This window comes from Lathamus discolor, chromosome 9 (assembly GCF_037157495.1).
Source record: "Lathamus discolor isolate bLatDis1 chromosome 9, bLatDis1.hap1, whole genome shotgun sequence".
Classification (NCBI taxonomy): domain Eukaryota; kingdom Metazoa; phylum Chordata; class Aves; order Psittaciformes; family Psittacidae; genus Lathamus; species Lathamus discolor.
This window is the reverse complement of record NC_088892.1, coordinates 22,659,968-22,673,338: the sequence shown is the minus strand read 5'-3', so window position 1 is coordinate 22,673,338 and position 13,371 is coordinate 22,659,968. Positions and strand designations below refer to the sequence as shown.

Sequence of the window (13,371 nt, the reverse complement as noted above, 5' to 3'; positions counted from 1 at the left end):
TCTCGAAGTGTCTGGGCGCTGAATTAGACCGGCTGCAGTGAAAGGTCTTTTGTATCCCGTGCCAGATGCACAGAAAGGACACAGCATCACAGATTGGTTTGGGTGAGAAGGGACCTTCAAAGCTCATCCAGTCCGACCCCTGCAAGGAGCAGGGACATCTTCAGCCAGACCAGTTTACTCAGAACCACATCCAGCCTGGCCTGCAATGTCTCCAGGATGGGGCATCCAGCACCTCTCTGGACAGCCTGTGCCAGGATTTTACCACCCTCACTCTACAAAGTTTCTTCCTCACATCCAGCCTCAATCTCCTTCTTTTAGTCTAAACCCATCACCTCTCATCCTGCTGCAACAGCCCTGCTGAAAAGTCTCTCCCCATCTTTCTTATAGGCTCCTTTTAAGAACTGAAAGGCTGCAATAAGGTCTCTCCAGTGTCCTCTTCTCCAGGCTGTGCTGCTTCATGAATTCTAGCCAAGCATTCCAGTAGCCATAGGGCTGCTCTGTTAATGTCACCCTGGCCTCTGCAGGCTGGAATTGACCATGGATTACCTTGGCAAACCAGTTGTCCCAGTAAGTGGAACTTTCCAGCCCCACATCGCAATTCTGTGACACTTGGAGCACCCTCCCTGCCCAGTCCGCAGAGCTCAGATGAGCCTCACCCTGTTCTCATTCACTCTCCATGCCTGAGGATGAGATGCCACTTCTGGTGCAGGAGGCTTTGAGAACAGCAGGAGAGCAGGTCTGCAGTGTGCATTGCTCTTACACCCTTCCCTGGTGTTTACATCAGGCTGGTGTCAGGGACAAGATGCTGACCTGTACCTTTGGTTTGATCTCACATACCTCTCCTGGAGAGCAAACCTTGAACTACTCAATTCACATTTACAAACTTGAACTCATGTACAAGCAAATACAGATTGTTGCCAAGAGAAACCTATTGAATTTTCCCTCATGTTCATGCCCTGCCAGGCACAAACAGATTCGTGTTCAATGGAGCCTGAATGCAGTTTCATCCAGACATCTCCCTCTAGTGCACCATCTCCTGAGCTGCAGACTTTATTTCTCCTCAAGCAACCAGAAGAGAACTTTTGGTGCAGTTTTTACTGTGAGTAGCTTTGTTATGGGTAGCCTGAGTTCCACAAGGTGAAATAAGCAACAAGCACCCCTGCCAACCAGCTTCCTGCCCCAGAAGGGATGGTTGTTCTCCACACTATTAATAAAAATAAGGTAAAAGCAGATAATTCACTCTGAGAGAGTCTGTGGCTGGTGGGAACACTGCAGGTATGGAAGGAGCTGAGTGCAGGTGTGTTGGTGCACGGTACAGCTTCAAAGCTTATACTTCAATGAAATATGAATGCATGTTCAACTTCCCCTTTATTTCACCTCCCTGAGAGCCACTGATGATGATGCTTGAAATGTGCCTCGTCTGTGTGTGCATGCCCTGGATTTTCACCAGTGTGGATGAAGGAGCAAACCAGCCCTGTTCTCTGTGGCTTTCTATAGCAGGCTGGGCTGCAGGCGTCCACGTCCCCAGGTCCCTGATCGTCACGTTGCTGTGCACATTGCTGCGGGACCAGAGGTTCCTCTGCTCTTGCTAAGCCCCAGCACTGCTTCTCAGTATTCCCACTCTCTCGGCATTGGGAATTATGTTTTCCTTCCGTCAGTTTCAGTCTTTTAAAGAACCCATAATCAATTTTCTTCTTTTAGGCCAAGGCATTATCTTCAATACAAGATATTTCTACATCTAAATTCCATTGCAGCTGCAGGGTCACACTGACTCCAACTAGTGACGCCAGCATTGCTTAATGGCTCCAGTGCAAACAGAGACCCAGGTACAGACTTCAGAGCTGGTTGCAACAATAGAGTCACCTTTTCATTCTGGATGTGATGAATGGTTTAGGCGTGGTAGGCAGGAAAATGAAACCTGTCACTGGAAGACAGATGAGGGCAGCATTTCCCTGCTGCAATGTCAGGACATGCTTGTTCCCTCTCTCTGAATAGGTTTTCACCTTACCTTGGCTGTTAGTGTCTAAACTCCTTCCAGGGGAGCCGTGCCAAATGTTCTTATTCTTCATATGAAATCTGGGGGCCATGTTGCTTGGGAGATATGCGGAAAGTATGGAAAAAACAGAGGTAGTTTTTGCAACTCAGAACTCATTTATGTGACAGAGGTTTCTCCCCTTTTCTAACGGATCCTTTGGCATCACTCGGGGTTTTGTGGGGGTTTTTTGTTTGGTTGGTTTGTTGCTTTTTGTTAATTACCATGTACAGTGAATGGTGTGTTTGCTGTTTCTTTGTGTTTTAAAGGGAGGAATGGCCATAGTAGCCAGTGGAGAACTGTGCGGATGAAATGAAGGTGCGCAGAAGCAGGCAAAGGTCCTGCTACTGTGGTTTTCTGTGTTGATGCTGTTGCCCCTTTCTCTGTTGACATCTTCCTTGTGTCACGACCAGGTTGAGGATGGTATTTAACCGGCAGGACAGTCTGAGAGTCTCCAGCTGATACTGTTGGTCCTTGAAGTCTTTCCCTAAAGAGCCAGCTCTGGCCTTTGCACATATAGGACTTGATGATCTTAAAGGTCTTTTCCAACCTAATTGATTCTCTGATTCTGTATCACCAGTGTATGGAGACTCACAGTTATCCTTGGGATGCTTAATGTTCTGTTCACACACCTTGGCCAGATGGGAGCCATGGCATTCCCACAGCCAGGGTTGCTCTGTAAGACCAAGCCAGCAGTGGGTAAACCCCCTTTCTCATCTCACTGCAGTGCAATGGATGAGTTCACATCGTACCTGTTGGATTTCCAGCTAAGAGCTGGATTCTCTGGTCCCACTTAGCACGTGGTAGCACCGAGCTGTACTCCTCCCGCTCGTCCAGAGTGCTAGGATTCATTAGCCTGCATTTATCAGCTCCTGCTAGGGAAATAGTGAATAATGAGGCCTGGTTCAGGTAATGAAATGATCTCCCTCTCACATCTGATTACACTGCTGCTTATTATTTCCTTGGTGTGTAATTTTGCTTCCCTGGAAACTTGTTTTCTAAACACTAATGACTGCAGTTATGGCCTAAAGCTGAACCTGCCCAGCAGCACTGCAGGATCCTGGTGAGTTCTTTGTGGTACCATCATTAGCTAATGGATGGATGGAGACAGGCTCTACCCCTTTGCTGAAAGCTACAAGGAACAACACCCGGAAAAGATGCAGCCTTTGGCATCCATTATGAGCAGGTTATCCCCTTCAGGTATCAGTGCTGTGATTCTGCCAAGCTAGTTGCCCTTCTTCTCTGGCACTGAGTTTCTCAGAGAGATATCTACCATGACTCCTCTTTATTTGTAGTTTGTTAGCCAAGAAAAAGACATAATCCTCTAATTTCTCCCTTAATTCCCTTTCTTCTTCAGTACCTTTCCTGAGTAACCAGAGCAGTGCAGGCTATTCCAGATGCCTTATATGAGAATACTGAAACTTCTCTCTACTGGAATGACTTTGCTTGTACATCTTAGAATTCCATCAGCTTTTTCCACAGCAACATGCATTTGGTAGCCTGGAGTCACCCTGAGTGAAGGAAATGTGGCCGGAAATGAGCTTTTGGGACCCTTCCCACCCAAACCAGCCCATGATTGTCAAGACAGGAGGCACCTGGCTCTGTTAATGGACTCCTGTGGTGTGCATTGCTGGGACAAACTGTCCCCGTAGTAGTGCCTCTCCCAGTGTTGCCCAGGGTACATTTGCTCCTGTACTGATTGTACTCCTATACAGGAGTACTCCTGTGCCAGGGTACATTGTACTCCTGTACATACGCAGGCAGCCACTAAAAGGGGAAATCTGACCACACAGTGCAGGGGCTGCAAACCATCCCAGGAGGCTTATTGGCCTGATTGATGGTACATGGCTTCTCCTCAGGAGCTGAGCAGAATGTAAGTCATCCTTATATGAAAACAAGTGTGGGGAAAAGACATTTCTGCGGAGAATCGTTCAGTCTTTTCAAATTAGGTTCCTCTTTTTACCTAAACTATTGACTAATGGGCTGAAACATTCCTAAATGTGCCTGGTTTTGCAGACAATGCTATTTTTCTCAGGAGAGAAAATCATTAAGTGACAAGTGAATGAGTGTGTCCTTGTCAGTGTGGTTCTCAGGCTCAGCTGGGGAAACAGATGTGGAAAAGGTTTAAATTGAATGGCTTTCCAAGCTCTGAGTCAAAATGTAAATTGTCAGGATTTGTTTTCCTTTCAGGGCTTTGCACATCTTTGCTCTATGCTCCAATGTGCACTGCTGCAGAAGTCAGCGGCCTGGTGCCAAGCTTATCAGTGCACTCATTTCCCAAGCTGTATTTCATCCCAACAGCCTGAACGCCTTGGAGGAATTCCCGTGGGTCCTGAGAGCTTTGTTGCTTGCATCTGGCTGCTCCTCCGTGGTGAAGCTGGACTTGGGCAGCCAGCCTGCACTTCAGCCCATTGTTAGGCATGTGAGGGGTCACCCCGTGTTAGAGGGGAGATGCCATTTCGTTGCCTCTCTAGGATCATCCCAAACCCTGGGAAAGATCCTATGGGGCTTTACCAGAGCAATGACCTAGTTTTGGTTTGCTGCCATGAGCTTTGTCCTTCTGACATAGCTGCTGTAAACCCTGCCCTTTCTACCCAGGGCAAGGCAGACCCATCCCAAGTCCCCTTTTAGCCTTTGCTTGCAGAGATTTGCAGCTCTAAATGTAGCTCAAGCTCCACTGAATTTGGCTACTATAAAGACAATTCATAACTGCACTCCCAACAAATATTCTATTGCATCTTAGCTAAAAACCTGGAGTTAAGTGAACAAAGCAAGTGTGGTTTATGGGTCCTTTTGGCTACAGCAGTGTTGCAGTGCATTTCCATTTCCATCAGGAGAGGTAGGAGCGGGTTCTGCAATCTTATGAAAAATAGCCAGGAGATGTAAAGAGATGTGCAGGAACCTTGGGCTTCTGGAGCAATAAAGTCTTTCATTCCTGTGGCTGTTGGGAGCAGTACAGGAAGAGCTGATGATGATCAGAACTGAGGTACTGGGAAGGACAGTATAAAGACAGTCAGAAATCAAAATGCAATGGATTTTATACTGTGGCCTTTTGGTTCCAGTTCTGCAAAGGGCTTTGTGTGCATCCAGGGAGGGGAGGGCGACTGACTGCTAGTCCTGGTGTCAGAGTCAGCTGCAGGAGTGGAGTCCAAGGTGGCAGAAGGGGTGTGAAGATGCTGCAGAGGCGGGATGCAGCCCTGTGAGGTTTTGTGTTTTCCATCCTCAGCGTTGGTACCAGTGTGCAGCAAGTGTTACAGCTGCGTACTGCTCTCACACAGCAAACAGAGGTCAGAGTCTGCACCACCACCCCCGCAGCCGTGGGGACCATCCTCGGCTCTCCCTGAGCTAGGCTGCTCCTTTGTAACTCCAGATACCTTCAGATCTGCGCTCCCCCCTTGCAGTGAGGTCAGAGGAAGCCTGGGGACATCTGTACTGCCCACAGTCTGTGTGGGTTGTCCTCTGTGCTGTCTAGGGCCTGCTGAGGAGCCGGGGTCCTGCTCTCCTCCTGGCAGGAGCCTGTGGGAGGAGGGTAAGACGGTGCTTTAAGCCTCGATTTCTGCATCTCTGAACAAGTTGTTGCTGCTCTACAATGAATTCCCTGCCTATGAGATTAATGGTTATGAAATCACAGATGCATTCTGCTAATAGGTATCAAGTGATGGCTGGTGAGGGGGGTGAATGGATGAGGCTTATGTTTTGTAACCTGGGCCAGGAGGGATATGCATGTACTGGGCTAGGCAGAAAACACCTCTAAGGAGGACTAAGGCCATCAGCTTGCACACAAGGCTACCTTGGTCCAAGAGTATTCTCCATCTCTCTGCTGTTCAGGAAGGGATTCAAGATGCTCTGGGCCAGAGAGAGATCCACAGTATTCAAGGGAAAGACTGATTTCCTAATACAATGATGTAGACAGCTTTTTATTAGCTTTCATGTGCTGCAGTAAAACGCACCCCGGCATTAAGGATTCATGGTGCTGAGAAGCATCTAAAATTCAGAACAAGTTACTGCCTCTGTGGTTTCAGGAGGACTTCTGTGTCTTTGCACTTCTAAATGCCGGCATAATAAATCCTGAAGTGCTTTCTTTCCTCATGCAGATGTGAATAATACAGCTGTTAGCTGGTGTGTCTTCTATAGGAAACAATTGGCAACCCCGAGGTGCATAAGGGCTGGAGGCCTGAAAATCGCTTTAAATCCATAATCAGACACAACGTAAAGACAGTCACTTTGGCAATAAGCATTTTGGAGAGCGCCTGTTGAAGTGCAAACGCTGGAGCCCGTGTGGGGTTGGGTGCCTTCTAGAGCAATGTGAGCATTGCAGCAGCTCGCCCCATCCATCGATCCCCAGCCCCTCCTGCCCACCATGTATTTCCTCTGTGGGTTCCTGATCTGGAAATGGATCTACTCTGCTCTACCAAATGGCAAGGGAATTAAGCTAAATACATTATGTTAAGTCTGGGTGCATTGCGGAGCTTCCATGAAAGAGGAAAACCCGTGTTTGTCATTGCTGGGAGTTTCTTCTTTCCCCAGTATCAATAACTCCGTGTTCTCAGAAAATACAAAACATCTCTGTGAATGGTAGAGTTTTAGCTTCGGGCCAGGAGCCTGGTACCTGGAGCTGCATCTGTCTCACATCCTTCATCCTCTCAGCCCTTAAAGAGTATCCTTGCCAACATCCCAAGTTCTGTTCCCTTGCAGTTCTCCCCCTTGCTCTTAGACACGCTTTGATTCTCTGCAATATTGCATTTCATAGTATAACTAAACAGTTCTGAATATTTTCCTTTCGGCAACTGCATCTTCCCTTTCAAATGGAACTTATTTCCCTGTTGTAAATCAGCTTTAGAGCCTTGTATGTCTGAGGAGAGGCTCCAAATGAAGGCAGTGTTCTGCATTTCCATTTCTTGACCCAGCAGGTAGAATTCTGGGCAAAATGCAGGAGAAATGCCACAGAGATGAAACAGCATTGGCTTGGGCTCCTCCTCAGCTTAGAGCAGCCAATGTCAGGGAAAACATCCGGCCTTTGTGGAGACTGAATTCAAAGAGGGTAAATACCTTGTGGGTACTGCTACATTTCAGTGATGGTTTTACTGACTACTGCACCATCACCTGAGGGGGTTGATACAGTTTCTTAGTTTCAGACCTGAAATATAGCTGAAAGAGGTTTCTTTGCTGGGAAAGTCTGCAGTCCGGGTGCGGGATGAGCTCCCCAAGTGTACGGAAACTTCGGCTTTAGCTTCCTTCCACCAAACCACATTTATTGAGGTCGGGGGAACGCCCCTGCTCTTCAGACAGCCCATTTAACACTGACCTGCTGAGAGAGCTGGGCTGGGGCAGCCTGGACAAGAGAAGGCTCCTGAAAGGGAGACCTGAGAGCAGCTCCAGTGCCTAAAGGGGCTGCAGGGAACCTGGAGAGGGGCTTGGGACAAGGGCCTGTAGGGACAGGCCAAGGGGAATGGCTTGAACCTGCCCGAGGGGAGACTGAGCTGAGCTCTTAGGCAGAAGCTCTTCCCTGTGAGGGTGCTGAGGCGCTGGCACAGGGTGCCCAGAGAAGCTGTGGCTGCCCCATCCCTGGCAGTGCTCAAGGCCAGGTTGGACACAGGGGCTTGGAGCAAGCTGCTCCAGTGGAAGGGGTCCCTGCCCGTGGCAGGGGTTGGAGCTGGAGCAGCTTTGAGGTCCCTTCAGCCCGACCAGGCTGCGGCTCTGTGATGTGATTCCATGAACTCCCTCAGTGTAACCGTCCGTGAGCACAGCAGAAAGCGCTGGAGCTGGCTCCGCGGCCCACGCAGAGCAGAGCAGAGCTCGGCGCCGCCCGGCCCCGGACCAGCCCCGTCACTGTGACGCGGGCGGAAGCTGCCGGCAGCGGGGCTGGCGGCGCCGGTGCTCCCCGCCGACAGGAAGGGGAAGTTGGGCGGCCATAACTGCGGGCAGCGGCCTCCCGAGCTGCGGCCGCCCCGCTGCGAGCTCCGGGCCGGAGGGCAGGCGCTGGGCCGCAGGGGGATGCTGCGGGTGCTGGGGCGGGTGCTGGGGCGCAGCCGCGGGCTGTGGCGGGGGGCTCGGCCCGGCCTGCACCCCACCAGAGCCAGCGGCGGCAGAGCCAAGGGCGCTGAGGACGCGGCCCTGCAGACGGCTGAGCCAGGTGGGTGGGGAGGGTTCGGGCGCTGTGTCCCGCTGCGCTGCTGGGGGAGAAGGGGTATTCCCGGGAAGGGGCAGTGAGTGAGGCTGGCGCTGCCCTGCGGCTGGTGCTGGTGCTGCCGTGCGCCCTGCGTCAGGAGCGCTGCGAGCCGTGGAGCAGACAGGGAGCTCCGGGCCGCGCCGTGCACAGGGACGGGAGGTGCGCTCAGTCCTCCTTCTAGGGCAGCAGATACAGGCGGTACGGCCATCGTTTGTGGTTGTGCTTGTCTGTAACACGGAGCTGCTGCGAGGGCTGGAGCAGCTCTGCTCTGGAGCCAGGCTGAGAGAGCTGGGCTGGGGCAGCCTGGACAAGAGAAGGCTCCTGAAGGGGAGACCTGAGAGCAGCTCCAGTGCCTAAAGGGGCTGCAGGGAACCTGGAGAGGGGCTTGGGACAAGGGCCTGTAGGGGCAGGCCAAGGGGAATGGCTTGAACCTGCCCGAGGGGAGACTGAGCTGAGCTCTTAGGCAGAAGCTCTTCCCTGTGAGGGTGCTGAGGCGCTGGCACAGGGTGCCCAGAGGAGCTGTGGCTGCCCCATCCCTGGCAGTGCTCAAGGCCACTGCTGGCTGCAGGCCCAGTTCAGCCCCTTGCTGATGTTCCAGATGCAGCTCTCAGCCTCACTGGCATCCTCTCAAAGAGAAGCACAAGAAGCAGGAAATGAAATTTACCTGGCATCCGGATTTACCCCTGGGATTTCTCAGCCCTTCACAAGCCCTGGCACTCACGAGCAGGCCAGGGGCTAAGGAGCCTAATGTAATTTCACAAGCACTGTCAGGAAGAGATGCTCCTTCTGCTCTGTTTTGTGGCAGCAGTGATTTCAGCCCAGCACCAACAGCAGCCAGGGAGGGCAGGACACTGAGGTTGGGGCCATCTTTATGTCCCTGCACATCCTGGTCTCCCGTGGGGCATTTCTAAACACCAGTCGCACACTTGCAAGCACGAGGCACTGTAACCAGGCACCCTGGTTGCACCAGCCTGGGTGTGTGAGCGGTCCCAGGTCCCCTGCGATGGCCACTGTACAGGGGTGCAATGCAATAGCCAGGATTTGAGCTAGCCATTGCTGTTTTTTCAGCATTACCCTACCACTCCCCTTGTCGTGGCCTGTCATTGGGTTTGTTTCCACCAAGAGGAGCCAGAGGCCCTTTCTCATTCTGCTCATGGTGACAGCATGCTAATGGCATCACTGTAGTAGTCTGGTGGGATGTAACGTATCATCATCAGAGTACAGTAATGTTGTACCCAGCTTGCATGAGAACTACTGCCAGCCTCCCACCAGGCTGTGCTTTAACAGACCTCATCTCTCCATCAGTGCTTGCAGGAGGAGATGCTGTTGAGGAGTTGTTAATGCTGCTGGCTCACTATTTGGGCCATTTAAAAGGAAGATGCTTGCGGGGTAAGAGCAATGCTGCGGGCTTGGGTGGCTTCAGCCCTGCATCCTTTCCCCCTTCATCAGGAAGGTTTGAAGAGAGTTTTAGTTTAAAACCTATCTAAACTGAAACAACAACAAAAAAAGCACAAAATGAAATAAGCTGAAAATGTAAGAAAGCCTCTCACCCCAGCTGGTGGCTCCTTCTGACAGGAGAAAGCACATTTGGCTCTCACAGAATAGAGAAGTGCTGTTCTGAACTTGCACTCCTTTTCCTGCTGAGTGACAGCTTTTTTTCTCCTCCCTTCTTTGAGCTCAGCTCATTGTTTTCTCCTGTAAAATGTCCTGCAGGTTACAAGACTTTCCAACACGACAGAAAGCCTACGAACTTTGATAAAAAGGTGTTAGTGTGGGCAGGGCGCTTTAAAAGGGAGGAGGACATCCCCAAGCACATATCGTAAGTAGATCTGTCTGAATTATGGTTTTGGATGTGGACATACAAGTTGAGCTCCCAGTCAGCATTACCCACAGTGGTGCTCATGTGGTGGGGTTTGCGCTGCTCTGTGCTGATGGGCCCTGCTGCTGGTGAACCTGAATTGTTGGGGAGCATAAACTTTTTGTCATACCCTGTGAAGGAAAGTGTTTCTGATACAATACATTTCAGCCTGAGCTGGAGCATCTTTTGCAAGACAAGTGGCTTTGTATCTAATATGCAGTTTATTGAGCAGGATTCGTTATTCCTGTTGTTACTGATGACTGCTGGGAGTAGCAATGCCCTGCTTGTGTGGGAGGGTGACTAAATTTTTTCCCCATAAGCTAATTTTTTGAGTCCTCCTCTAAGAACTTGCAGAAAGAGGAGGCTGAAACACACTGTACATTAATAAGTAGTTGCTGGAAGACTTGAGGATTCATTACTCAGTTCCCCATGGTCTCATGTCACACATGCTGCTACAGGATGGAAACTCTGCTCTTGTCTTCCACAGGTCTGAGCTCCTCGAAGCAGCAAGGAGCAACGTCAGGATAAAGGTCTGCTACATCATGATTGCACTGACCGTGCTGGGCTGTTTGGCCATGGTCGTCACAGGCAAAGAAGTGAGTATTGTTTCTCGGCGAACCAGCCCACTTAATGTACGGTCTATGTATGCTCTCTTTGTAAATAAGTACGTGGGAAGCACAGTTGGTTAATGTGCTGGTTAATGTGTTCCTTCTGACACACTTTGCCATGAACCTGTGCAGAACAGTGCTCTCTATCATGGTATCTCAGCAAGAGGCTGGTCCAGAGGTTGTGGAGTACCTTAAACAGTGTCGATAGTGCCTGGTCTTGCTCTACATCTGGGGACCAGGAAGCTCCCTTGGTCCTGCCTGCCTAGCCTGTGCCACTATGACCACCAAGACCTGTGGCATTCAATTCTTCCCATCCCAGTGGTGGGCAAGGAGGGTCTGCAGCCTGATTTGCATGCCCCAGTGTATCTGTAAACAGTTAACAGCATGATTTTCCTGAGAATCAGAGCTGCAAATGGTGAAAAATTGGTAAAACAAGCAAACACATCAGCTTCTGTCACTGCAAAGTAGCAAAAGGGACAGTGGGGTGTGAAAGCCAGTGGTGCAAATGGGGGGAAACTCAGTGGTGGGGAATGTGTGTGTGCAGTGATTTTCACTATTTCCTTTCAAGGCTGCTAAAAAGGATCAAACTCTGGTGCGGCTGAACATAGAAAAGAAAGCCAAATGGAGAGCTGAGGTGGAGAAAGAGCAGGAGGCAGCTGTTGGAAAGGCACAGTGATCGGCAACAGATTTAATTTGGCAGCAGAAGATAAGTGGTTTGCACACATGGCGTATATACCTGTCTTCATTTAACCCTTCTGAGCCTTTTCACTGAAACTCTTTCAGGGCAAAGACTTCACTGCTCAAAACCAGCTCCATAGCAACTGGGAAACTCCTATGGAAGCTCCAAGAGCTGCTTTCTGTGGCCTCTGGTCATTGGCACTGAGTTCAGCCAAAGCACAGACATCTCTTCTAAAGTGGGAGGTGTGGAAAGGATGAATGCAGGACTCCTCAGCTTGGGGTCAGCTTTTTCCTCAGCATGGCCTTGGTGCTGTCACCTCACAGCCAGGAAGGATGCAGCCCTGCACTGAAGAGCATCCCATTCCCTGCAGTGCCTCTAGGGCAGACAGCCTTGGCCAAAAGAGACTGAGGGCATGGGGAAGAAGAGTCTGGAATATGTTTTGAAACCACCAAGAGTTCCATCATCTCTACCTCTGAGCCTGCTGCCATCACTATCCCCTCTCCCTCCCCACCCCTTTGTGGGATCCCATGGCTGAGGGAGCCCATGCCTGCTACATGAGTGTGGCCTGGAGGCACCCCTTGTCCTTTGAACCTCACCGGTTTTGCTTTTTCATCTTCTGCTTCCAGTTGTTGCCATGGAAGTTACCTAGCACTTGTTTAGTTGTGACTTTAGTTAGGAGTAATTGTTAATACATGGTTTGCTAAAACTGGTTCTTGTTAATCTTCATAGTTCATTAATTCATAATAAATCAGCTGTCCAATTACATCTGAACCATCTCTTCACAGCTTGTTTTAAAGCGTCACCAGACTCTCTGGGATGGTGTTTAACAGATGGGAGATGCTAATGAAGTATTGAAAGTTACATTTTCATTAAGTGATTGAACTTCAAGACAGGCTTTAGTTCATGCTTCTGGGTGCTGACAGTCTGAGCCCCCCTGTAATGCCTCAAGACCTGTAAGACAGGCTAGTGGAGCTGGGTGTGCTGCATGGGACATGGCATGACAAACCCAGCCATCTCACCGCAGCTGCCATAGGAGATGGCCAGTGCTGTATCCAGCCTCAGCCTTTTTGCAGCATCCTGCCAGGGCTTGGCCTTTACAGGGTTTATTATTCAGAGAAATTGTACTCATGCTCCCGGGGAGTCTGGAAGCTCCTGCTCAGGTTTCTGAGGTTTATTGTGTTGAAAATCAGGTCACTTACTGCTGGTGTGTCATGACATGAACAAGCTGCTGGCAAGGACAGGATGGGGCATCAGCAGGTGGTCAGCAGCTTTTGGGCTCTGGGTCTTCCTCTCCTGTGATCACTGGACAGCTTTGTCCCCTCCTGTGCTTCTTAGGAGCACTTTCTCCACATTGCACCCCTGTATAGGATGATGAGCATGTGAGGGGGAACGTTACCTCTGTCACAGCTCAGTGTGTGCAGTCCTTGTTTCCATCTCACAGCCCCGTGCAGTGCAATTCACCAAAAGTCATGTCTGCTCCCTGTAGTATTCCTCACGAAGCACAACTCAGGGAAGTGAAAATAATGGTCTAAGACAAGTGCAGAGTGAACAAGTCTCTGCTGGGAAAGCACTTCTGGCTTCACAGGTAATGTGGGCTTTTTCATTTTACATGACCTGGTTTTCTTGGTTAGTGCAATAAGCCTCAAGAACTACCTCAAAGCTAGTGTTCACCTGGGGACAAAGGGAACCAGCTCTGGCCAGTCTCTTAGATTTGTATGTAGTTTTTTCATTCTTAAAGGGCCTGAGCAGCCTGGCCCAGTGGAAGGTGTCCCTGCCCATGGCAGGGGCTTGGAACTGGATGAACTTTAAGGTCCCTTCCAACCTAAACCAGGCTTTTACTGTATGATTCTATGGCTTTCATGTGTCCTTTCTAAGAAGGCACATATAACAGTTAAAGGAACCCATTTCACAAATCCACATCCATGTTCTGAGCTTCCCTGACTTAAGCAGGGAAGGAGAAGACCATAACCCTATCTAAAGAACAAGCAAACCAACTGTGACTTGTTCCAGTGTCTGCTGTGCACT

General features: G+C 50.2%; 1 protein-coding gene across 1 annotated transcript; it reads left to right on the top strand.

Moving 5' to 3' along the window:
* Window positions 1–7,903: 7,903 nt before the first annotated feature.
* LOC136019451 (protein FAM162B-like) lies at window positions 7,904–12,117 on the top strand. Its single transcript, XM_065689652.1, has 4 exons — window positions 7,904–8,165; window positions 9,915–10,020; window positions 10,547–10,655; window positions 11,236–12,117. The coding sequence occupies exons 1-4, from the start codon at window positions 8,027–8,029 to the stop codon at window positions 11,341–11,343; spliced, it is 462 nt and encodes a 153-aa protein (XP_065545724.1). The 5' UTR covers window positions 7,904–8,026; the 3' UTR covers window positions 11,344–12,117.
* Window positions 12,118–13,371: the final 1,254 nt, after the last annotated feature.

What these genes read in the sequence shown, in the direction of transcription:
- LOC136019451 (XM_065689652.1), top strand. Translation starts at nt 8,027, where the DNA reads ATGCTGCGGGTGCTGGGGCGGGTGCTGGGGCGCAGCCGCGGGCTGTGG. An exon ending in CCTGCAGACGGCTGAGCCAG is followed by an intron (nt 8,166 to 9,914) that starts GTGGGTGGGGAG and finishes AATGTCCTGCAG; the next exon opens with GTTACAAGACTTTCCAACAC. An exon ending in TGGTCGTCACAGGCAAAGAA is followed by an intron (nt 10,656 to 11,235) that starts GTGAGTATTGTT and finishes TTTCCTTTCAAG; the next exon opens with GCTGCTAAAAAGGATCAAAC.